Genomic DNA, 27223 nt, shown 5'->3' with positions numbered 1-27223 from the left:
GGTGGGGAGAAGAAATGTAACTTTTCAACCTTTCTACTAAAAATATTACTTTTCTTACAGCTGTAAACAGCAGTAATAAAAGTTTGCAGTCAGAATCAGTTTGCAACTTTTTGCAAAAGAGCTGTGCTACATGGATTCTCTACCAGAATTTTTTGTGAGGTAAGAGATGTGTTGATTAAAACCAGCTGTGTTTGTTACATCCCAAAGGCACATTTTCCTTTTGCATTTAATCTTGGGAAACTGGTCTGAATAAGATACCCTTATTCAAGACTGTTTGGCAGCTTTGACTAGTGTCAGAGGGAGACTAGGTAAGCCTAATTCTAGAAAAAAATTTTCTAAGGAACACACCATATCTAAAAATCTAAGGATTAAAAAATGTATCATACATGCCAGAGACAGCTCAAAGTGCTGGATCACATCCTTTGCACATGGGAGTCCCATGATCTCCAGAACAGCATGTTCTCTAGCAGCGGACCCATGAGCAGAGAGATGGGAGTGTTGTCCAAGCATAGCCAGATGTAGGCTTAGAGCAAACAAACAAAAAGTAACTGTTTGGAACATTCTCAAGAAATGTTTTATTTATTACTACTACTCTCAATATTAATATTCTGTGCCATATAATACTTTAAATGTTAACTTACATAAACCTCATAACAATTTACAAAGTATAAGCTATTATTTTTCCTATTTCGTAAAAGGTAAGGTAAACCTTCCACAGAGGACTCACTTGAGTGTTTCAACTGAACCTTAGTGAAATATCATCCCTCCTTTCCAATCAGGGCAAGATCAGATTGTACTAAACAACTAAACATTGCATCAATATTGCGACTCTTTCTCTTACCATGTGCCTGGCTTACTCCTCTTGTAGCTCTCATATAACAAGCAATTTTATCTATTAATTTATTTTACTACATTTAGTAATGTCTTTAATATTTTGGGAATAAAAACATACAGATTCTTAGAATTTCAGAGTAGAAAGATAGGAAGTATCTTAAAGTAGGAAGTAGTGTAATGTAGGAGTAGTAGTTAAATGTAGTGGTATAAAGTATTGGGAAATGTAGTACTGTAAAAAATATAAAGGCGTGTGTGTGCGCGGGAGAGGTGATGTGATGTGTGTTGTGTTGTTCGAGGCGGCTCTCTCTCTCTCTCTCTCTCTCTCTCTCGCCGCTCGTGTTCGGTGCTCTCGAGCCACTGTGTATAGACCGGATCAAGATGGCTCTTTCTTGTGTTCTGCTTCTGTGTGTGCTGCTGTGTTCTCTTCTGTCTGTCTATCTGTCTCTGTAGTCTCTCCTCTGTTCTCTTCTGACCTCTCTCTGTCTCTGATTCTATGTCTTATCTCTCTGCTTCTGTGTCTTCTCCTGTATCTTCTGTCTTGCCTCTGTGTCTTCTCTCTGCTTCTGTCTCTTCTCCTTGCTTCTGTCTTACCCTGCCCCTTCTCCCCTTACAGTCTTAGTTTATATAGCAATCACATAGGGTGGTGACACAAAGATGGGTTGAACATTGACAAATCAACAAAGAGGAGTAAGACCATTTCTCCTGTAGATTAACAAAATCTCACCTAAGCAGATTACTCCAGTTTACTAGGAGATCTGCTCGAGGGTGGGATCCAAACAAGGGTGTGTCACTTTCTTCCTTCCTCAGCTAGTAATCCACTTAAATAGTTATAGTAAATTTACTTCTAATATTTCTAGCAATGTCATTCTGTATGAGTACAGTAAGAGATATATCAGACTTAAAGTTTGGTTCTTCCTGAGGACATTCAGTATATATTCCAGACAACAGTCCTCAGGCCAGGTTAGTCTTCCTAACCCCATCAGGGTCCTAGTCTCGTCGTTACTTTTGGATCATGACAGCATTTGTCTATGGCCATGCTTTCAACTTATAATTGAGTATTGTGGCACTTTGGCCTGGCCCATTTCGATGCCAGAGTAGCTCACAGCTTGCCCTGGGTCAAATGCATTCCTCGTCAGACCTTGCTTTTTGGGTGCTAGGAACTAAGGGCAACTGAGTCGAGAAAGCAGATGCACAGGAGTAAATATTATTGAAGTCAATCAGCTCCCAAGTTACAAAGCATAATATTAACTGTCTTCCTTTGTCCATACAGAAAGGACATTGCTTTTAGGTAGACTAAGTTCCCTGCAGCAAAGCTAACAGGACAAACCCAGTGTTATCCTACATCGTACTATCAAATAAGGTAGGAAGACAAAAATTGTTTTTAAGAAAAATATTTGCATAAATGTTAGAGATGCTGTGACTGCATGTAGCATTATTGATAGCATGAATGAATTTCCACAGAGTGACACTGGAGCTAACCTTAAAAAACATTTTGAGATTCTTTCTTGAGCTTGTTTCTCTCTCTCTCTGTCTCTCTCTCTGTCTGTCTGTCTCTCTCTCTCTCCCTCTCATTCCCTCTCTCTCTCTGTCTCTCTCTGTTTTTCCGTCTCTGTCTCTCTCAGAAGCCTGCGTTTTCTCTTGAGCAGGTTACTCTCTCTCCACCTTCAAAAACCCTCCTAATAAAATCTGTTTTACTTAAAAAAAAAAGACATTTGACTCTAAGCATAATGTAGTAACAGGACAGTATAAAATGGTAATAGCAATACTATTGTAAAAAAGTTTAGTATTATAGGGGAAAACATAAATATTAAAAAATTAGATAAGTATTTTGATGGGTGTTGAAGCCGAGGCTATAAATATGATTCAGTGGCCATTTGACTGAGTAAGCGGTAACATAAAGTACTTACGATTATTTGTTGGGGAGAACTAGTGATTTTTTGAGAAAGGATATTTTACACTGTTTTGCAAAGAGAACTTTTGTTAAAAGTGGCAAGATGGGTTGACAGGGTTTGGGACTTATAATATTCTCCTACTCCAAAAGTAGAATGTTCTTTTTGGTATCATTTGGTGTAGGCTATTTGGAGTACTGTTATTGTATATCACTGTCACTGTCATCCCATTGTTCATTGATTTACTCGAGCAGGTGCCAGCTATGTCTCCATTCGTCCCAGCCCTGAGATTTTAGCAGCCTCTTCTTACTTGTCTTTCCCACTGATTGGAGGCTGTCTCAGGGCCAGGGGAATGAGACTTGTTATCGTTACTGTTTTTGGCATATTGAATACACCATGGGGAACTTGCCAGGCTCTGCTGTGCGGGTGGGATACTGTTGGTAGCTTGCCGGGCTCTCCAAGAGGCATGTATGTTTATTTCCCTCTATGATGATGTTCACTCATGAGTGAGGCTCTCCCAAGCATGTGGAAAGTGGCCTGGAGCGTGGTGGTGGTTGGTTAGTGGAGGTTGGCTTCTGGGGCGGGGGGGGTGGTGCTCTCCCCCCATACCCACAATATTTTTGGAGTTTGAAACTTCAGATCTTTGAGAATATTATCATGAGAGGTCTACTTAATAAGTCACTTCTGTTAGCTACTCTTAAATGTGCACTGTCAAGATGAGGCGAGGTATATCATGTAATTTCTTGCTTGGTCTGGAATCAGTTGCTGCTGATTCTTGGTGCAACACTGAGCTATGTGCAACATAAAGGAGGACTCACACCATTGTTTTTCAGCTTTAGAGGTTACCATTTGGAGCCCACAGGAGCAAAGCTTTGCATGTAGGAGTTTGATCCCCAACACTGGATGATTACAATTCCACCGGAAATAGCCCTTGAGCACTTAACTCCCAGCACTGTGCTAGGCATAGCCTCCAGTCACAGGGTATGCCCCCAAATCAAAAACAACAACAACCACAAATAATGTTAACATCTATTTATTCTCTGTGGTTACAAAGAACACTCTTGTTTACTCTTTACTTTTCTGGATGCCTGATTTATTTTTCATAATTAAAACTATACATGGGAACCAAATAAAAAGTTTTGACAGGGTAAAATTCTTGGAGTCACCAGAAGTCAGTCTTTGCACAACTTGTTAAACAGAGCAAAAATATGGGATTCCCATAGAAACAAAGGGGCCCAAAATGGTTCTAAGAAGGAGGATTTTGTGTATTTTATTTTCAAATTTTCTAGCAGCTAGAAAGTCTGGACATAAAGTGAGGGAAATGGTTCCTCCACTGCCCTAGGGCCTGAGAGAGGTTAAGGGGCTTGTTATGAATATGGCACCCATCTGGCACCCTTCTGACTCCCGTGCTGCCATGAGTGATCCTCAAGCGCTGAGACTCAGCCATAAGCCCTAAGCACTTCCAGATATGGCCAGCTCCAACCCTTCAAAACAAAACAAAACAAAACAAAATTGTATTTATTAAAAAAAAATTAGGGTAGGAAAGATAATAAAACAAGTAGGGCACTTGCTTTGCCATTGGCTCTCCTGGTTTTGATCCCCAGCATCACACATGTTCCCACAAACCCCCTCAGGAGTAATCCCTGAATGCAGAGCCAGGAGTAAGCCCCAAGCATTGCTGAGTGTGGCCCCAATTCCCCTCTCCCCAACACCCCCAAATCTTTAGCATTCTGAGAGCTCTCCAGATAACCTATCATATTAGATAGGAATGCTCTACTTTCTGATAACAAGGGGTATCTGCAACTTGGAAAACAGTTATAAAAGATGAGTTTATAGAAATAGAATAAACAGAATTCTATGACTTTATTTATTGGACCATAAATAAATGTAGTCATGGACTACTCCTGGCTAGGTGCTTGGGGGTCACTCATGGCAGTGCTAGGGGACCATCTGGTGATAGATATTGGACCTAGGCCTTCAGTATGCAAAGTATGTGCTTAGCTCTTTGAGCCATCTCTCTACCTCTCACTTTAAGTATGAAAAAAAGGGGCAAGGAGGAAGTATACACATTAATATGGGTTAAAAAAACTGTTATGTTTAGTGTATAATTGAGTAAGAAAGAAAAGGAGAAGGAAAAAGAGGTAAAGAAAAGGCAGGGAAGGAAAGGCAACAGATTCACTTCTGAATTACAAGAGATTGAGGTGCTGCTAAAATATACTTTGGGGATTGTTTATTTGGAGATTGTAAGTGGTTATAAATGTATAATATCATAGAAAAGGTGAGGTTGAAGAGAGTGTCAGTAGAACAGAAGATGGGGGTCAGAGTAGTGTGCTATTTGAATTCATTGAAGTTTTCATTGTTTTTATGTTTAAATATTTATATATTGAATTGATGTTTGACTATGTTAGATGTTGGACTGGATATTTGAGATAAGCTAGTGAATCTAAGAGACTGATTCCCTGGGGAGTGTTTATATACCCCCAAGAAGAAAATTTTTAGCAAGAGGGTAGACTACGGAACTTTTTAAATGTATTTCATGGTATAGCAAAACTTCAGTTTCTCTCAGCAGCCAACTATAGAGGTGATTTTTTTTAAAAGAGTGCCAAAAAGAATAGTATTGTGTCTACTTTTTGTGTCTAATTGTGTAGTATGTGTAATATTTGTTTGCCACTTCCTATGTACCTAACTTAAAATGTTAGGTGACCATTGTGGAAATTGACTTACTCTGAAGAATAAAGTGACTACCATACATGAGACTATTGATGGACCTTTATGTTCTCTAATATGCCACAAGCCATTAGTGTGCGTAGTTTTATATTAAATACTATTGAAATAATCTCAGTAAGATAGATAAGAGATAAGAGAGTTAGCCATTGGTAGAAACGGAGAAGTATACATCTGAGAGGACTGGGAGGAGAACAAGCAGTAAAGAATTCAGAAGTTCTCAGGGAGAGTTGGAAGATATGATGGACAATGTTAAAAGAGAGAGAAAGACAAGGTGAAATGAAGAGTGAAAACAAATCTGTTGTAATAGTGAATAGGATTTCTTTGGTAAGTAAAGTTTAGATACAAATTTTTATGCTGGGAGAGAGTAATGAATATATTCACAACATAAAGAGTTTTCTGTGTAAAATATAGCAGTTCACATCCCACACTCAGATCAAGAAATTCTGAAATAGGGTTTGGGCATCTCGGTATTTCAGAAGATTTGTGGGTGATTTCAGTATGCATCTGAGATTGAGAACTATTTAAAGGATAAGTTGTTATTAAATGGAGTTAGCAAGTAGATCTTATATTTGAGAACGTTTCATATTCCTTCTCAAACTTTGAGAGGCTTCAGAATACTGCAATATTTTTCATTTTCTGTTTTTTTTTTAATGTAGGAGCACTGCTGTTTATTCAGCCATTGATTAAGCTGATTGAATTGGACATGAACTTCACATTACTTTTTTAAAAAATTTAAATTTTATAAGTTAGTTCACAATGTTTCATTACATTCAATATTCAGACACCAATCCCACCACCATTACACCTTCCCACTACCAAATTTGGGATGTTTCCAGCCCAAGTCCCGATCCCTGTCCCTAAACACAACCAAAATAGTATATTTCATATTGTCTGTTATGAAGAACTGCTTAACTTGCTTACAAAAAAGTGTTCATATAGGAAACAGTGTGGAGATTGTTCTATTTTGGCAGGAGCCATTAAAATATCCTATAGGATATCACTAACATGTTGTTAAAGTTTGGGTGATGTGAGCTTTGGTATATATATATATCTGAAAATGTGTATATATGCATATGTATGTATGTATATATATACGTATATATATATATATATATTTCCCTCTATACTTTGTTGCCTACTATCTGAACCCCATCAAATGTGGTGTGGTAATTATGGAGAATGGGTAGGGAGTGTTTTATGATGTGTTGTGTGGCTGCTTTTGCAGGAAGATGGTCCAGGAAAATGTTTACTCATATGTGAGGTTCAATCTGAGTGCATGGGGAGCAGCCTTGAGCATGGCAGTGGTTGGGTTGGGTTGTGGGGGATTTTGGCTGCCGAGGCTGAGTCCCTTGGGATGTGGAGGTCTCTCACTCACCCCTCTCTGGGGCACCCTGCGTAAAAACCGCCTGGTGCAGAGTCCGGTGATATGGTTATGGGGGCCTCGTGTTATGCTCCCTTTCGGGAGAAGTATCCATGTGATCTGGATGGTGGCCAATGATGAGATTATCTGAGGACAGCAGGAGGGGGCTTATTGTCATGACCCCTGGGTCACCGGAGACTGGGGAAAGCAGGCAGAGGATCCCCGCTCCTGGTCCAGTTGAGCCCAGAGTCCAAGGTTACAAAGTTCCGCATTACCTGGATTCTGTAGGACTTCACTCCTGCATGAAGCTCGGCCTGAGTGGCCTTGAGTATGACAGTAGTTGAGTTGTGGAGGATTTTGGCTGCTGGAGCTGGGTCACTTGGGGTGGAGAGGGCTCTCACCTGCCCCGCTCTGGGTGCCTCAGGTGAAACAGCCTGGCATGGAGTCCAGTGGCGTGGTTATGGGGGCCTCATGTTATGCTCCCTTTTAAGAGAAACAGCCTCGTGATCTGGACGGTGGCCGATTTCCACATTACATTTCTTTAAAATTCTATTCTGAATGTTATTTTTATTTTACTATTCCCCCCCCCTTTTTTTTGATTCATCGTGAGATACAGTTACAAAGCTTTCATGTTTGAGCTTCAGTCATATAATCATCAAACACCCATCCCTTCACCAGGGCACATTTTCCACTACCAAAATCCTTGGTATTGCTGTCCCCCACACCCCTATTCTAACCCTTCCCCTGCCTGTGTTGAGCTTATATAGCTGAGCTAGAGGTGGTTTGTGGGTGTCTCCCACATACCTAACTTTTGGCTGTTTAATTTCTTGGTAAACTTGGTCCCAAGTTGTTGGGGTCTGGCCAGAGGCACAACAGCAATTTTGGGTATCAGGAAGCCTGAAGGCACCATCAGGCTGCTGATGTGCTCGCCTCACAGGTACAGGTTGACCTGATGATGGCACCATACCCCTGGTTTGTTTTTTGAAGTAAAAACATTTTATATGTAATTCTGAGGAAGGGAGTAAGAGGGGTGAGAGTGAAAGAGAGGAGAGAGGAGAGGAGAGGCTCAAGAGAGAATGCAGGCTTCCCTAAAGGCAGAGAGCTCTGATACAATGTTAAAGTATTCAAGTACACATCTTTAGGGAGATGAGGGTGACATGTATTTTGCCACCATGTTCCTGCAGCAGCACATGAGTCTGGGCAGCACATCCAACCCGAGTTCCTTTTTGGAGTGAGGCTTGTAAGTGGAAGAAAAAACAACATGAATACTAATCATCATATTGTGAATTACTGTTTTTGTGTATAAATTATTTGTTGTTTTTCTAATTTCCTTTTGTAAAATCAGGAAACAAAGATAATAAGTGATTATCAAATGCAAAGTAAAATAGGATAATATTTATAAATTATTGATCATTAGAATATATAATTCTGAGTAAATTGGCAAAAATTTGTAACTTTGTTACTGTTTCTGCTAATGATAAAATTAAGATCATATCACTTATATATGATCCTATATTACGATTCCTGTATGCTTGTTAAGGTTTTGTTACTTAAGCAAAAAATAATTTGTTTTTAAGTTTAGTATATAATTGTATATAGTACAATTCACATTTTAAGCCAATGTCTAAATGCTAATTTTTTATATGAATAGTTAATAATTAAACTTAAAAATGGCTGTCAAGATGGCAGGCCAGTGTCCAGGTGGGAGTGAAATAGGAGAGGGAACCTGGAAACACTGGTGGTGTGAAGTTGACACCAGTGATGGGATCAGTGATGTAAGATTGCACGTCAAAAACCCAACTATGAATAACTTTGGAACTAATGGTGCTTTAATAAATTTTTTGGGAAAAACAATAGTTCATAATTTAAAAGGATGATATTCTACCTAAATTTATTTTGTCATTATTGTTGCTATTCTCATAGGGGCCACACTGGCAGTGTTCAGGTCTAAGGTCCATTTTCCCAAGTTAAAAAAAAAAAATCTTTTTGGAAATTAGCAGCTATAAGACAGAAAACTGAAACAAAAGTGAAATGATCTTTGTAAGAGAGGTCCTTTTTAAATCATAAGTACACATACATGAATACATTCGTGCAAAATAACACACTTTTAAAACCCCTTTTTCTTGAAAAAGTGCTGTAAATTTGTTTTTTCCCATTATTTTGGCTTCCTGTGTTTCTGTTTAAAGTTTTCTGCTTCACTGTTCTTTCTAATATCTAGTAAGGGTATAACAATGATTTCTTTAATGAGTCACTAAATATATTGAAACTGGAGATAGAATGCAATGCAATGTAAGGCATTTATTTGCCTTGTATGTGGCCAGTTGGCTCCCCACACCAATTTTCTCCTCTGAGTACTTCCAGGGATCATTCCTAAGCACAGTGCCTGGAATAGCCTCTGAGCACTGCCAGGTCTGGTGTCCAAGCCCCAACTTTTTTTAAAAAGAAAGAGATAGACTTATCACCTTTATTAATCATTTATATACTTTTAAAAATACTTAGGATACTGTCAGACAAAAATGAAATATATTATTCACTACTGCAATATAATTTTGATGTATTCTTTGTGAGGAGATGCTTTGAACATAATGTTTTTAATTTAAATAGGGATCCTGATTTCGAAGATGAGACTAAGGAAGAAACTGAGTATAACTTAGAGGAATCAATTGATCAACTGGTAAGAGATTTAGTTTTTATTAAACAGTTAATAATGACTTTATCTTTTCTCATCCCTTCTCTTCTGTCCTCCCATACTTCTCTGTCTTCTCCATCCCCCTCTCTCCCCTCATTATGTATTTTTAAGAGGCATGAACCTTTACACTTAAAACATATAATCACGGGGCTGGAGTGATAGCACAGTGGGTACAGCGTTTGCCTTGCACGCGGCCAACCCGGGTTCAAATCCCAGCGTCCCATATGGTCCCCTGAGCACCGCCAGGGGTGATTCCTGAGTGCATGAGCCAGGAGTGACCTCTGTGCATTGCTGGGTGTGACCCAAAAAAAAAAAAGCAAAAAAAAAAAAAACATACAGTCACATAAACTTATATGATCTCCATAAATTTTTTTTTAAATCCATCATTTGTCTTTTAAAGGAAAAAAATCAAACAATATTAAAACTGTGCATGCGAAGAAATTACTGTAGCTCTCTAGCTGTAGCACTGTTGTCCCATTGCTCATCGATTTGCTCAAGTGGGCACCAGAAATGTCTCCATTATGAGACTTGTTACTGTTTTGGGCATATTGAGTAAGCCACAGGTAACTTGCCAGGTTCTACCATACTCAGTAGCCTGTCGGGCTCTCTGAGAGGGACAGAGGAATCAAACCTGGGTCCGCTGCATGCAAGGCAAATACCTGCTGTGCTATCGCTCAAGTTCGAAGAAATTACACACTCAGAATTTTGCTTCTAGAAAATTTCACTTTATTTTTGAAGTTAATTTTCTTGCCTTTTACTCATCTTTTCTGTTAAAACTTTCAGTTCTAAATGAAAAAAAATTGAATTATATATTTATATTAGACTCATGTAGCCAGTGGCATTTATACTTAAAGGTTGATTAAATTATACACACATATGTGAATATTATGTGTGCTTCTTTTTCTTTTTTTTTCTTTTTTCTCTTTTTTTTTTCTCTTGTGCTTATTTTTAGTATAGGATGGATGCAAAAGTTTACCTGTTAGGTTCTTGTTAATTCAATTTTTACTTCCAGTGTAGTATTATGTAATGAATTATCATACTTATTATTAAGGTTTGTAAGGGTAATCTAGTAGCAGGAGAAACATAAACATAGAATAACTATAATTTTTACCTGCATAAGATTATCCCTGTAAAATGTTGCATAGCAAATAGAATATGTGCACTATATTCTATGCAATATGTCCATAGAGGTGTACAATTGAACCTGTAATCCAAAATGACATTTCTATATATGGACTTGAAAGAAAATATAATCTTTGACCTAAGTTTGGTCAAAGTGCTCAGTCTATTTTTGCAAAAATCATTGGACATTAATATTTTCACAGCCGACTTAAAATTACATGTTAATAAAATATATTTTACTTGTTAACAGTATATGTAAAATATAAGCATGCAAATAACAAATCCAGTATAAATATGTCATGTATTTTATGTAATACACTGTATTTTGTTACTATTTCATTTACATGTTTGTTTAAAAAATATACTTCATGTAATGAATACATAATAAATATATTAGTACTAAATATTAGTACTAAAGATTATACACACATTAATATGTGTATATATTAATTAAATTGATATAAATTAATTTATTAATTAATTAAAAATTTAATTTAAAATTAATGAAAAATTTTATTCATGTTATACCTTATGTATCAGTTTATATTTAGTTTTAAAAATATTCTGGTTCTTCAACTACAGAATTGACCCTAGGTGTGAAGTCTTTGTGTCACTGGCAATAGTAAGACTTATTTTGGGTTTATTTAGTTACCTTCTGGTTATTTAAAAAGTTGTTTTTCAGAGAAGTTTCCAACCCCAAAAAAGTTGCAAGAATTATGCAAATGCTGAAAGTAAGTAAAGGGATCTACATGATAACCATTCAGTACCTATATTGCAAACCATAATACCCAAAAGGAAAGAGAGAGAGAAGTTCCTGCCATAGAGGCAGACTGGGGAGAGGAGGGGCGTGGCTGGAGGGAAACTTGGGACATTGGTGGTGGGAAATGTCCACTGGTAAAGGGACAGATATTGGAATATTATAGAACTGAAATCCAATCATGAACAACTTTGTAACTATCTCATGGCTATTCAATAATAATAATAAATTATATAAATATACATCTTTTACTGAAATTTAGCAAACTGATATTTTCTTCATTTTGGATATAATTTTTATGTAATAAGGTAATATAAAATATAAGGTATTGCATATTAATGGGAATTGAGGATTTCTAATTGATATCTAAATCTAGAGTAGGCCAGTAGTTCTACAATGACCTTTACTGGTTTCTGATTACTTTCTTGAGTAATGGACATCTGCTAAGGGCCTGACTACACCACCAGTACATTTTGAGTGACCCAAGTTCTACAGAGCTGTGATTTGAAGCTTTTTTTTCTGATTTTTAAAATGTCAGTAGCAGCATTTAACATTTCAGATTTTCAATAGAGAATAGTAGCTATGGCATATTGCTAAGGTAAGAAGGCCATCATTCATCTGTTCTAGACCCTTCATCTACCTCTAATACCCACCTATTACTGACAACTGATATTAGTAGAGAATTCTTCAGGATTTGACTGTAGAACTATCAGTTTACCATTAATGATGGTTTTATATTATGAATCAGTTATAATCCCAACATAGTTACCTCAGCTCTGACTGACTTGAATTAATTACAATTGTTAAGACTCTTACAACTTTAGGGGCCAGAGAAATAACAGGCATTATGATAATTGCTTTGCATGAGGTCAACTCAAGTTTAACCCTAGTTTGATCCTCGACCTGGCACTACTGGCACTATTGTAAAATTTTTCTTTCATTCTCTTTTTTTTTTTTTGCTTTTTGGGTCACACCTGGCAACGCACAGGGATTACTCCTGGCTCTGCACTCAGGAATTACCCCTGGCTGTGCTCAGGGGACCATATGGGATTCTGGGATTTGAACCCGGGTCAGCCGCGTGCAAGGCAAACACCCTACCCGCTGTGCTATCTCTCCAGCCCCCTAAAATTTTTCTTTCAAATGGCTGACTTACTAGCTGAATTATCAGTAATATAATGTGAAAGCTCTCTAAGATGTACTTAACTGTTTCAGAGTCTGTGTAATTCTTTAAGCTCAATTTTTATGCCTTAAATTATTTCAATAATGTTCTATACATTTCTCAAAGGCAATGTTTATTAAAGCCTAATTCACATTTAAACCTAATATTGCCTGTTTTTTTATATTTTTTATTCCGCCTTCTTGCTAGTATAACCATTTTTATCTTTGAGTTTTTACTTACAAATTGTTAATTTGTATGTACTTAAAATCAGTGATGCTTTTTATGTATCAAAGCTTTTGATTTTTGGTCTCGCTTTTTATAAATTCTTAGGAATATTTTATATTAGAAAAATAAAAACATGTACAGTTTTATAAATTTTTAATGCATAATGTGTTCTAGGACAAGCCTGAAAAGGATGCACTTACTGAACTTGTCCCTGTTAACCTACTGTTAGAAGTGAAAAAGTTACTTAATGCTATTAGTACTCTACCACAAGGTGTGGTTCCTCATATTGAGAAGTTCTTAGAAGAAGATTTTTCCTTCCAGACTATGCAGGTAAGATCATAGTTGTTTTTTGGGGCAGAAGTACAATTTTTTTAATCTAACTATCTAGGGAAATGTTGCTATTACTTTATTCTCACACAATTATCAGTCACAGCACTTCTGACACTAGATTTGGGTTTATTTTTACAGCAACCATTTGTTTGACATTAGTGTATCATAGGAGTCATTTCAATTGTATTTGATGAGAATTAACATCAGATCCTAGTCAGTCCCATCCTCTGGCCTCTCCAATCACAAGTCCTGTTTTTTCTGACACTTCCGTGATAGACTTGATATAAATTAGAGTCCCTGTTGAACCATGAGTCCCTTTTCCTTTCTATAATTTGCTAGAACAGCTCACAGAACCTAGAGAACCACTTAAATTTACCAATTTATTATTTAACGATAGATTTGATGAAAGATGAATAGCAGATAAAGTGGCACATACAGCATGGTCTGGAAGGGTGCTAGATCAGAATCTTCAGTTCTGTGACATTTAACTATTTCCACCCAAACTGGAAACTTTCAGAACCCCATATTTTTATGATATCAGTGGAGGCTTCATTATGTAGACATGACCTGGTGTTAATTCAATTTTTAGTCCTGCTTTCCACTGGGAATGGAATTGAGGATTGTAAATTCTAAATTTCTCATCAGAGCTAAGTCTTTTTGATGAGCATTTTCCATCTAAGAGCCACTGTAGAAACTTTATTAAAACAAAAGACACTTCTATCAAACAGGAAATTCCAAGAACTTTAGGAACTTTGTATGAGGAATCAAGATCAGAGGTCAAATATTAGCAGCAACTAGGGGCAGAGGTTAATAACTTTCATTCTCCCTTCCCTTTTCTCTCCTTTTTTTTTCTTTTCTGTCTTTTCTTTACCCTCTTACTTCCTCTTCTCTTCTCCATTCCCTTTACCATACTGTTTCCATCCCTTCTTTTACCTAACTTTGAGTAATATGAGGGGATTAAAATCTTCATCTTCTTGTGAAAGGCTTTGGTATAAGTCACAACTATTGATTTTTATTAGATAAGTAAAGATAGCTTTTCAAAAATGATGATAGGAATGTGAGTTTGCAATTTTTGGTTGTTAGCTGTTGACTCTCAGGTTTAGTGTTCATTGTAATTCTGATAATCTGTTTTGCTACTCTGGGAAGCTCTTTACTGTATTTTCCTAAATTGTAAATGTTGACACATTTTATTCAGAAATATTTTTATCTCTCAAAATATTAAGGCTTTTTATGAGTATCATAAATATTTTAGGGAATATATTGAAAATTCCCATCTTTTAGATAGTTTTTCTGAATATTTTGTGTACTTTCACTACAATATAGGCATCAGTTATTATATTAGAGGAGTTTTTCAAAGTTTTACAAAATGAATTGCTTTCTTCTTTGGATAATCAATTGAGGCCATGGGGCCCAGTACTGTCATAGATTTCTCAAAATGGCCATATTTTCTTTTTTTGTGAAATAATATCATTTAACTATGTGAACTAAATATCATTATTGAATAAAAATTCAAACTCTTAGAATGGCCAAATAATTTACCACAGTGTTGTGATTTAAAATAGAATAATTCCATTATTTTCTTCTTATATTTTGAAAATTGCTCACAAACAATAAATAGTCAAGATGTTCGTGTTGTGTAAATATAGAAACAATAGGTAAATTGGAGAAAATTATGATATACCAATAAAAAGTAGGAAAAATATACTCAAGATAGTACTTTTGAAATTTATAGGAACTTCTATTTAAAACAGTATGTATGGAGCTATCTAAACTCCCGTACTAGTCCTAAAAAAAGAAATCAATGTTTCTTAAAATCCTCACTGTAATAAGTATTTTCACAGGTTGATGTCTTTTCACTTTACATTTAGAAATCAGCTATCAGTAATTTCAATGTGAAATTAATATAGCTCTTTATAACACAGAATTAATAGATCAGTAGTAAATCATAATTTTATATCTAAGACATTTAATATATATTCACATTGTGTATATGTAGCTGCATATATACATATTTGTATGTATAACATAAGGCATTTTTTGTGTATATTGTAGAACAGGTGACACTTATCATGAAGTATGCATTCTTTTAAAGTACACAGAACATTTATAAAAACAGTATAAGCAATATCATAAAATCTCATCAGATTTCAAAATATATAAACATGCAAAGCATGTCTCCTAAGTACAAGGTAACTAAGCCATAAATCAGTGAAAGATAAACTAGAAAATCATGTTTATAAGTTTGATATATTCCTATAGTCTAAGACTGTGTCACTGTATCACTGTCAATTCGTTGTTTGTCGATTTACTCTAGTGGGCACCAGTAACATCTCTATTCCTCCCAGCCCTGAGATTTTAGCAGCCTCTCCTTATTCTTCTTTCCCAACGATTGGAGGCTCTTTCAGGGTCAAGGGAATGAGACTTGTTATTGTTACTGTTTTTGGCATATCGGGTATGCCATAGATAGTCTAAGACATGAATTGAAAAATAAATCAGTAAAAATTAGATGGATTTTTGAATGAACCAAAATTTATACAACAAGACTAGTATGATCCCAGGATCTAGAGAGATACTAAAGCAGGTAGGGCATTTTGTCTTGAATATAACACTCCTAGGTTTGATCTCTGGCACTTCATGTGGTCTCCTGAACCCTGCCAGGAGTGATTGATCCCCAAGTGCAGAGCAAGGAGTAAGTCAAGATGCTGCCAAGTGTGGTCTCCAAAAATAGAAACAAAAGAACTAGTATAATTAGATAAAAGCTATGCTTCAAAGAATAAAGGAAGAAAAGTTGAGTACTGGTTTCTCTATAATGAAATATAATAGGTAATGGAAGATCAACAAATTCAAACAAAGTCAAAGAAGGAAATTATGATATCTAAAATTAGTGAAATTAATATAAAACATCATTGAAGCAAAATTTGGTATTTTTAAGAGGTCAATAATAGAGATAAATGCTTTCTGAGAATATGTTAGAAAAAGCACAAATAACAAAATTAAGACTGAGCTAAAATGCAAAATCTATAATCATTAATGATAATAGAGTATTCTATTATTTGTTGTCACTACCTGAATTGGTTTAGTTCAATCTTCATTTCAAGAGAACTAGAAAAATTGGACAAAATTTATTTTAGCAATGCTTTTAACTTTTTTAATTGTGCTTTTTTTTGGGGAAGGTGACTTAATCAATAAGAATTAGCATAGTTCAGAACTTAACATCTATTAGTTTTTTGCCAACACTTGTGAACTTTTATCATTTCACAGTTACCTGGACAGCTTTTAATATCTATGTCCATTTGCCTCACACTTTTTTTGTGATTTTTTTTCTGAATCAGCAGTTAGCTATATTTCTCCTGACAATTCAGAAGACCTGATAAATTTATACTTCTCCCTTATCTCAAAATTTATTTAACAAGTTGAGAGCTAGTAGATAAATACATTAATATCCCACTTCTCTCTCCCCTTAAGAGGGAACTACCAAGGCTTATATCTTCAGTGTTTTCTGTATTTTCTTGTACCAGTATCCTATTTTGAGTTAACTAGCTTTGTAATATATTTGTTAACTTAATCACACTTTATTATTCTTGGGTCATTTGTCTAGTCTCCTACCAGTGTACTCCTCCCCAGATTACTGACTTTCAGATCCTTGTGTTACTTCTTGGAAGTACACATTTTAAATAATGTAGACTATTTAAAAACATGGCAGCAGATCACTTCATCTTGGGATTGTATGTTGTTGGTGAAGCAGTTTATTAAATTGACTGCTAGGAAGATTGAAATGAAGTATGTAATACTTTGCTAGGGGAGAAGTGGGAAAGTTCTTTTTGCTAGGAGAGAAGTGGGAAAATTAAGTTAAAAAGTGCATATTAAACATCCTACACAGCTGCATAGTATTCCATTATGTAGATGTATCAAAGTTTCTTTAACCAGTCATCTGTTTTAGGGCACTCGGGTTGTTTCCAGATTTTGGCTATTGTGAACAGTGCTGCAATGAATGTATAGGTACAGATGTCATTTCTACTGTGCTCTTTTGAATCCTCGGGATATATTCCCAGAAGTAGTATTGCGCGGTCATATGGAAGCTCAATTTCTAGTTTTTGAAGGACTGTCTGTCCATATTGTTTTCCAGAAAGGTTGGACCATTCAGCATTCCCACCAACAGTGAAAGAGTGTCCCTTTTTCCTCACATCCACGCCAGCATTGGTTGCTTTTGTTCTTTTGAATGTGTGCCAGTCTCTGTGGTGTGAGATGATATCTCATTGTTGTTTTGATTTGCATCTCTCTGATGACTAGTGATGTGGAGCATTTTTTTATGTGCCTTTGGGCCATTTGTAATTAATTCTTTTTTGAGGAACTTCTGTTCATTTCTTCTCCCCATTTTTTGATGGGGTTGGAGGTTTTAGGAGAAATGAAGTCATGAAATTTGCTTATAAATGAATAAAAATGGAGAGTATCATGCTAAGTGAAATGAGTCAGAAAGAGAGGGACAGACATAGAGGGACTGCACTCATTTGTGAAGTGTGGGGTAGCATCACATGAGGCTGACACCCAAGGACGGTAGATACAATGGCCAGGGGGATTGCCGCATAGCTGGAAGACTGCTTCATAGCGGAGGGGAGAAGGCAGATGGAATAGAGAAGGGATCACTAAGAAAATGATGGCTGGAGGAATCAGTTGGGATGGGAGATGCGTGCTGAAAGTAGATAATGGACCAGACCAATGGACAAACATGACTTCTCAGTGTCTGTGTTGTAAGCTATAATGCCCAAAAGTAAAGCGAGAATATGGGGAATATTGCCTGCCTTAGAGGCAGGGGAAGGGTGGGAAAGGGGGGGTATACCCGGGATATTGGTGGTGGGGAATGTGCACTGGTGGAGGGATGGGTATTTGATCATTGTGAGATTGTAACCCAAACATGAAAGCTTGTAACTATCTCATGGTGATTAAATAAAATTTAAAAAATTAAAAAAAACAACAACATCCTACACAGATAATAGTGTCATTGAAGAGGTGGTATCATTAAAGCTTAGATACCAGATAGACATAAGATACAAGGGGCCTAAATATAAGGCATAGGGTAATGGGAAAAAAAGATAAAATTGTTTTCATTTCGCTCATGTAACTAATTATGTCATATAATAAACCATATATTTGCCCAGTTCCAGTCTGATTGAAGTATAAGATGCCTTTCTCTAGTTGGTATCAATGCCTGCATTCCTTTTTACCACAGGTTTAGGAGTGGTTGGAAACTTTTGGCTATGTTAAGGAAATAGCAGGAAGGAAATAAAATGCAATTAATATTTTCCTCTCAAGTAGAAGTGGATTTCTGATCTCTTTGTAGACATAGTGATCTGTTTTTAAGGCTTTGAGGAAATCTTTACAAAGATTATTTGTCATACTTCTTAAAAATAAATAATGAATACAGTGATATTTGAGTGATGTGGATTTTCTCAAACATTTTTTTAATTCTCCAAGTTTTCTACAGTGGAAATTGTTGTATAATAAAAACAATGTAGGAAATTTTTGACTTACTTACATTTTAAATTCAATTTTCCACAGAGAGAACTTGAAGCTAGCAGCCAGAATGAGGAAGAAATTGTTCCTGTTTTGACTTTACACTTTTTGATAGCACAACTGGAAGTAGCACTTCGGAATATTCAAGCTACTAATTATACGGTAATTTTTTTTATAAGTTTGAAATCATGGTCTTTGGCAGTATTTTTAATGAGAAGATAGCCAGTGCATGCTTATTCTAAGGTGTGAGCTAGTAAGTACTTTTCTTTTTCTTTCTTTCTTTTTTTTTTTCCTCTAGAGAAAGGTACATCTAAGTTTCATTGCTGTACTTTGTATTTTCTTACATGTTTTTACTTCTTTTTGTTTATTCTACTGTAGACTCTTGCCTACCATAAAATTATTCAGGACCATGAAACTTGTGAAAATAGGCTTTCCTAGTTGTAAATAATTAAATAGAAATGGTTTTTGTTTATTTTGAGGTGATAACGTGTAGTGTCTGGACTCTGCTCAGGATTCACTCCTGGAAGTACTCAGGAGACTATATAGGTTTTCAGGGACCCAACCCAGGTTAGCCACATGCAAGCTCGCCCTGTCTGTTGTACTATCTCCCCAGCCCCTAGAAATAATTATGAACTTAAATAATTCTTTTCACTCTAATTATGAAACAATTCTTTTTTTGACTTTTTTTGATTTGTAAAATTAGTACTTCTGTGATCTATTTCTACAGTCATGCAAAAAAAAATTGACAAATTTATATGTTCAAAGCACAGTAAGAATTTGTAAATGTTAATAAATATTAATAGTTGATAATCAAATTGGCAAACATAAATACCTAAATCATATTTAAATAAATTATAGCACAGCAGTTGGGCGTTTGCTTTTCATGCGACTGACCCAAGTTTGATTCCTCCGCCCCTCTTTGAGAGCCCGGCAAGCTACCGAGAGTATCAAGCCCGCGCGGCAGAGCCTGGCAAGCTACTCCTGTGTATTGGATAAGCCAAAAACAGTATTAATACGTCTCTCAATGAGAGACATTACTGGTGCCTGCTCAAACAAGTCGATGAGCAACGGGATGACAGTGACCAAATTACTATTTAGTTATTTAAAGAATTGTCATCTCACTAAGATCTCTTGAAGCTTCTTTTTAAAACTCACATGTACTCCTACATTTCTTACTGTAATCCTTTTCCTGTTCTCCATCTTTTAAATTTGTCAGAGACCATTTTTAAATGAAGGAAATATTTGGTTTTATTTTTAATTCATTTTTTTATTTGATAATATAGTTCACAATATTTGATTACATTTTATATTCATACACCAATCCCACCACCATATTTGGGATGTTTCCATCCCAAGCCCCAATTCCTGTCCTAAAGCACAACCAAAATAAATGCTACAAAAAAGTATCCATAGGGGGCTGGAGCGATAGTACAGCGGGTAGGGCATTTGCCTTGCATGCGGCCGACCCCGGTTCTAATCCCAGCATCCCATATGGTCCCCTGAGCACCGCCAGGGGTAATTCCTGAGTGAAGAGCCAGGAGTAACCCCTGTACATCGCTGGGTGTGACCCAAAAACAAAACAAAACAAAAAAGTATCCATAGGGGAAGCAGTGTGAAGATTGTTCTATTTTGGAACGGGCCATTAAGACATTCTTTAGGATATCACTAACCTGTTGTTAAAAGTTGAATGATGTGGGCTTTAGTACATATATCAGAACATATGTATATATATATATATTTTTTTTTTTCCAATTTATGATTGGTTCTTCTGTTTGAACCACATCAAATGTGGTGTTGTACTCTTGGAGAATGGGTAGGGAGTACTTTATGGTGTGTTGCGCGGACTCAAATGTAGCCGCTTGGTCCAGGAATAGGTTCACTGGTGCATGAAGCTTGGCCCGAGCATGTGGGAAAGGGCCTTGAGCATGGTGGTGGCTGGGTTGTGGAGGTTTGCTGCTGGTGCTGAGTCCTTTCTCAGATAGAGGCGGGTGCTGCTCTCACCCGCCTCGATCTGGGACACCCTGAGTGAAACAGCCAGGTGAGGAGTCCGGTGTCATGGCTATGGTGGGCTTTATGTTGCTCCCTTCGGGGGGGGGGGGGGAGGGGGCGGAAAGCCATGCAATCTGGATGGTGGCTGATGAGGAGATTATCTGGTGCTGGTAGGAGTGGTTCAGGGTGTGTGACCCCTGAGTCACCGGAGACAGAGAGAAATGGGCAGAGGATCTCCGCTTCTGATCCTGTTGAACCCAGAGTTCAAGGTCACAAAGTTCCACATTACCTGGGTTTTGTCGGACTTCGCCTGTGCTTGAGGCTCAGTCTGAGTGTGTGAGGTAGGGCCTTGAGCATGGTGGCAGTTGGGTTGTGGAGATTTTCAGCTGCTGGGGCTGAGTCCCTTGGGGTGGGGAGGGCTCTCACCCGTCCCCCTCTGGGGTGCCCTGAGTGAAATAGCCTTGCACGGAGTCCAGTGGCATGGCTATGGCTGGTGTCATGTTGCTCCCTTCCCATGAAGGAAATATTTGTATGCTTTAATTTCCCAAGTGATCATACTTTATTTTTAGAGTGTTACAGTAAAGCCTCCCAGGGATGATAAAAGGTTTTAGTGTTAACTTATTATTAAATTTGTTAAACTGGATGATAGGTCCTTTGGGCATTCATTGTATTATTATATAAATATTTCTTGATGCTTAAGTTATTATCTAATAAGAGACAGAGACCCAAACCTAGGGCCTCTCACATCCAAGGCATATATTTCTCTCTGCTACTGAGCTTTATCACAGGTTCTAATATAAATGATTTGAATAGCATTTGCTTTCATTTTCTTTAATCAAACTCTAAAATTATTGACTATCCTCAGTTTGGGATAAAATCAAGTAAACATCTGAAGTATATTTACTCTGGTTATTAGATGTTAGTAGTAATTTTTACTCTTACAATAATACTTTTTAGATGTTATTTTTTGGCCACAACCAGTGGTGTTCAGGACTTACTACTGTCTTAGTTGTTGGGAGACTTTTGAAGTCAAATACTTAAACCCAGTACTATCTTTTTGATCCCAGTAATAATAATTCTTAGTTATTATTGTTATATGATAATTACTGAGTAACTCAGGATATTTATTTAAACTTGATACACTAAAAAGTAAATCACTGTATCACTGTCTCACTTTCATCCCGTTGTTCATCAATTTGCTCCAGTGGGCACCAGTAATGTCTCCATTCGTCCTTGGCCTGAGATTTTAGCAGCCTCTCTTTACTCATCCTTCCCAACGGTGCCACATTGGTGGCTCTTTAAGGGTCAGGGGAATGAGACCCATCATTATTACTGTTTTTGTCATATTGAATACGCCACGGGGAGCTTTCCAGGCTCTGCTGTGCGTGCAGGATACTCTCCGTAGCTTGCCGGGTTCTCCAAGAGGGAGAAATAGACAATAAGAGGTCATGCACTTCTGAGAGGTTTGTTTTATAATCTCTGGGTCTTGGCTGTTGATGGGATTACACAGCTGCAGGGGCAGTTTGAGAGTGTGACTGCCTACCTACTGGAAAATGGGAGATCTAGGTGGAGGAGGCCCAGTCTCGATCCGAGCAGGCTTGGAGATCTCAGCCCCAGGTACTGCACACCTGGGTTCCTCTGCCAGTTCCTCCATGCATGAGGCTCATCCAAACCTGTGGAGAGGGGCCTTGAGCATGGCTGTGGCTGGGTTCTGGAGATCTTTGGCTGCTGGGGCCCTGCTTGGGGTGGGGAGGGAAACTCAACCCACCCCCCTCCGAGGAGCCCCAGTGAAGACAGCCAGGCATGGGGGCAGGAGAATCTGAAAAAAGTAAATACAGAAATAAAATAAAATACATTTTATCTTTTAGGCACATCAGATTAATATTGGATATTATTTGACGTTGCTATTTTTGTATGGAGTTGCACTCACTGAAAGAGGAAAGAAGGAGGTTTGTAGCATGTTTTCTTTTTCCATTACAAAACTTTGCACATGTACTAACTTCATTTCAACAAATAAAAATGTCCTTAATGAAATTCTTTAAAAATTAAAGGCATTGGGTCTGGAGAGACAATACTGTAGGTAAGCACTTGCCTTGCATGAAGGTGATCCAGGTTTGATCCTTGGTACCATATATGGTTTCACAAAGACTGCCATGAAGGATTCCTGAGTGTGGAACCAGAAATAGGCCCTGAGCAGAGCCAGATGCAGGCTCCACCCTGCCAAAAAAGCCACTCAGTTATATTCAGTTATATTCTGTTGCATATTTGTAATAATAGGGAATTATGTTGTGTGAAGCTAATAGAGGAAACCTGTTTTTGTTTGATTATGTTTTGAATGGTTAACATTAATATAAAAAATTGTTATTCTATTTTACTTATACTACTTTTATTTTATTGGACTTTGGGCTCATACCCAGCAATGTTCAGGGTTTACTCCTGACTCTCATTCCTGGCAGTGCTCAGGGGACCATATGCAGTGCCAGGGATTGAACCAGAGACCTTGAGCAAGGCAAATACCTTAACCCTTTCTTACTTTTACCTATGTGCGCCTAGCCTTTCATTGCTTGGAATCTATCCAGGCCACAAGCAGTGATGCTGTTTAAAGTATAATGTTTACTGTGGACTTATGGTACATGGCTTTGAATAAGTGGAGAAAAGTTCTTTGTATTTTATTTAGAGTATTTTTATCATGAATGGGTGTTGGATCTTGTCAGTTGATTTTTCTGTGTCTATTTATGAGATTATATGATTTTTATTTATTTATTTATTGATATGCTGTATTATATTAACTGACTTTTGTATGTTAAGCCATTCTTGCATCCCCGGGATGAAACCCACTTGGTCATGGTGCATGAACTTTTAGGTGATTTGTTGGATTCTGTTTGCAATATTTTGTTGAGGATCTTTGCATCTGTGTTCATTAGGGATATCAGTATATAATTCTCATTTTTTATTGTTACTGTATGCTTCTGTTATCAAAGTGCTATTTGCTTCAGAGAAACTGTTTAGAATTTTTCTGTTGTGTCCTGAAAAAGCCTGAAGAGAACTGGTAGTAATTCTTCTTTGAAAGTTTGAAAGAACACACAAATAAATACATCTAGGCCTGGTCTTTTGTTTTGGGGAAGACTTGATTGTCATTTTGATTTTTTTTTTAAATAATACGTCTATTCTGTTCAGGTTTTCCATATACTTGGTTCAGCCTTCTCAGGTTATGGGAGCCCAAGAATTTATCAGTTTCTTCTAGGTTCTCTCATTTTGTGGCATAAAGTTTCTCAAAGTAATCTCTGATGGTCCTTTGAATTTCTGTGGTATCTGTTGTGACCTCCACTTTCATGTCTTGATTTTTTTTTAGGGTTCACTCTTTCTTTGTATTTCTTGCTAATGGTTTATAGATTTTGTTTAGTTTTTCAGAGAACCAGCTCTTGATTTCATTGATCTTTTCACTTTTTTTTTTTTTGTATTTTGGTTAATTTCTGCTCTAAGTTTTATCATTTTGTTCCTCCTGCCTTCTTGGGGCTCCTTTTGTTGGTCATTTTCCAGTTTCTTAAGCTGTGCAGTCAAGTTATTTATGTGGGCCCTACCTTCCTGACGAATGCTTGTATAGGTATGAACTTTCCTCTTAACACCACTTTTGCTGTCCAAGTTTTTGTAGGTTGTGTCCTCATTCTCATTTGTTTCATTTTCTCTTTGATTTCCTCTCTGACTCACTGGTTGTTTAGTAACAACTATTTTGTTTCCAGGTATTTGAGTTGTTTGTTTTTATCAAGATTAATTTCTGTTTTCAATGCATCATGATCTGAGAAGATAGTTGGTATGGTTTTTATCCTCTTGACTTTGTGGAAATGGGTTTTGAGTCCACTTTGGAAAGAATGTGTATTTTGGGGGATGAAAAGTCATATATATCAATATATATGTATCCAACTATTTCCTTACTGAGCTTTAGTCTAATTAATCTATTGAGTGGGGTTGATGTCTCTAACTACTATTATGTTGCTATCAGTGTCTTTCTTCAAGTCTATTAGCAGTTGTCTTAAATATTTTACTGGTTCCTCATTAGGTACATATATGCTTAGGGGTGAGTTTTTCCTAATGTACATATCCTTTGAATCATTAAGACATGACATCTGCTCTTATAACCTTTTTCAGTCTAAGGTCTATGTTGTCTGATACAAGTATAGTCAACCTGATCTTTTTGGATCAGGTGTTTGCTTGAGAATTGTCTTCCAACCTTTGACATTGAGTCTGTTCTATTTAAGTGTGTTTCTTGCAGGAAGCAGAATGTTGGGTTTGATTTTCTAATCATGCTGCCACTCTGTGTCTCTTAATTGGTGCATTCAGCCCATTAATACTGAGATTTATGTCATGAAGTTTTGTGCATCTTTCTGCAGGAGTTTTGCTTGTTTGTGGGATTTGTCTTAAACTTGCCACTTTAATTCTTCTTGTAAAAATGGTTTTAATTATATGAAATTCCTAAGCTGTTTATTTGTAAAGTTGTGCATTGTTACCTCACATCAAATGAGAATCTGGGTAAAATATTCTTGGTGATACATTCAATTTATTGAGGTTTTTTTTCACTATATCCACTACTGTCTTTAGGCCTGGAGAATTTTGTTTGGTAAATCTGTAAATTTTAAGTACACTTCTTTGTTCATAATCCCCTTCTTTGATCTTGCTGCTTTCAGTATTCTCTTATCTATCTTATTTTCGTCATTCTGATTAGGATGTGTCTTGGAATATTTTTATTTGTATTTTATCTGTTACCCTTTAGGCCTCCTGGATCTGAATAAATACATTCTACAGCTCTGGGAACTTCTCAGCAATGATGTCTTTATCAGGGTTGCCTTCCTGCCCTCTGGGACCCCATGATTCTTATGTTGTCTCTTAAATTTGTCCCATAGTTCTCCTGTCAGCTGTTTGTTTATTTTCAGGGTCTCTTCCCATCTTGTGTTGTTGTCAGGAGGTTTTCTGCAACTCATCTTGGAGTTCATTTATTAGCTGCTGTTACTCGTAGCTACTGGTAAGGCCTTCCTGTGAGCTTTTTATTTTGCCTGCCAAGATTTTTTGTTCTGTCACTTCTGTTTGTAGTTTTTTCATTTCTGGTCTCAAGTTGTCTTGTGTTTTATTGCCTATCCTTATCATTTTTTGAGTGTATTAAATATCTTAAGCATTTCCACTCTGAAGTTCTTTTCAGAGATATTATATAGGTGGTTATTACTGACTAGTCTTCAGGATTATAATCTTTGTCCATTACCCGTATTGGGAATCTTCGCTGCTTTACATGGTACCTTTTGTAGTCTCGAGGTACATCTTTTCCACTTCACTCTCAGTGTCCTCCCCCACTTCCAGGGAAAACTCTGGAGAGTTCTATTGATGGAGAGATAATTTTGGCCCTAAGGTGGCTGCTGCTTTGGGAAATGGCACAGATTTTCCTTTTGGGTGGAGCCAATGTGTCTACTCTGTGTTTGGCAGGCCTCTCAGGTGCCCTCCTGGGCTGTGGGGGAGAGTGCAACCTCATCCCATGGTTGGGGACCTGCCTTGGAAAGGAAATCTTATTTCTTAGTGTAGGAATTTCTCACTGTGAATTTTCCTTTTAGAACTGCATTACTTTCATCCCATAAGTTTTGATAAATTATAATTTTATTTTTCTCAAGACTTAAAACCTTTCTTTTTTGATTTTTTTCCTTTACCCTATAACTAATGGGGAATTGAAAAAAATTGGTTGCTCTGGAGCATGCTGTTTAATTTCTACGTAACTGTGAAATTTTAAATTTCTTATCAGTTATTTTCTTCATTGGAGTCAGGAAAGATGATTGACATGATCTTTGTTTTCTAAAATTTATTGACCTTTTTGTTCATCATAAAACTAATAACTTTATTTCAAAAATATGTAAGGAAATCACACAGTGCAACATATAAACGACCCACTACATTGGGCAAACAACATGAATAGACAGTGTTACTAACATGTATATGTAAAACAATTGGAACATGAAGCATGTTTGTCAGCATTTGTTTTTAGAAACATGCAAAGGAAAGCCACTATGAAATATTAATTTTATATTGCTGAGAATTGTTTTTATCAAAAGGATATGAACAATAAGTGTTGGCAAGAATAAAGTAATGTTTGTACACTGTTGGTGGGAATGTAAATTAGTGCATTTTCTTTGGAAATGGATCTGGAAATATGAAATAAGCTCATCTCAAGGTCTTTGATCCACTTTGAGTTGATATTTGTGTAGGATATGAAATACTTATTCAACTTTATCTTTTTACAATGTGACTGTATTCCCAATACCATTGGTGGTGGGATTGGTGTTGGAACATTGTATGCCTGAAATCCAGCTAAATATATAAATCACAGTATCCCTCCACCATTCCACACCTCCCCCTGATTGTGTGGTAGACAATTTGCAAAAAACTCTCTTTCTCTACTATAGTTACCTTCGATATTTCGAGACCTGTCCCTGACCAATCACCACTCATACCTGCAGAAAATGCAATGCTAGGCAATGTGTTTTGTATTGCTTGTTATGTATACAATATAATGTCATGCTCTTGCAGCCGTGAACTCTAGGAATTATAAAGTTTTAATAATTTGGGTCTGAAGAGATCACTGCAGCAAGTTGCTTTG

At 36.8% G+C, this 27223-nt stretch overlaps 1 protein-coding gene across 4 annotated transcripts in view; it reads left to right on the top strand.

The window, feature by feature from the left end:
- DZIP3 (DAZ interacting zinc finger protein 3) overlaps positions 1-27223 on the top strand; it is a 109879-nt gene that overhangs the window by 7354 nt on the left and 75302 nt on the right. For 3 of the 4 annotated variants that reach the window (XM_055127712.1, XM_055127711.1, XM_055127714.1), the window contains exons 2-6: positions 61-159; positions 9415-9484; positions 12937-13092; positions 18649-18765; positions 22461-22541. In XM_055127712.1, the coding sequence (XP_054983687.1) occupies positions 131-159; positions 9415-9484; positions 12937-13092; positions 18649-18765; positions 22461-22541 (453 nt within the window). In that variant the 5' untranslated portion in view covers positions 61-130. The remainder of the gene's footprint in view (positions 1-60; positions 160-9414; positions 9485-12936; positions 13093-18648; positions 18766-22460; positions 22542-27223) is intronic. The other variant, XM_055127713.1, reaches the window with a different exon arrangement.

Source organism: Sorex araneus, chromosome 2 (genome assembly GCF_027595985.1).
Source record: "Sorex araneus isolate mSorAra2 chromosome 2, mSorAra2.pri, whole genome shotgun sequence".
Taxonomy (NCBI): Eukaryota; Metazoa; Chordata; class Mammalia; order Eulipotyphla; family Soricidae; genus Sorex; species Sorex araneus.
The sequence above is the reverse complement of the archived record's forward strand: the minus strand, read 5'-3'. Positions and strand labels throughout refer to the sequence as shown.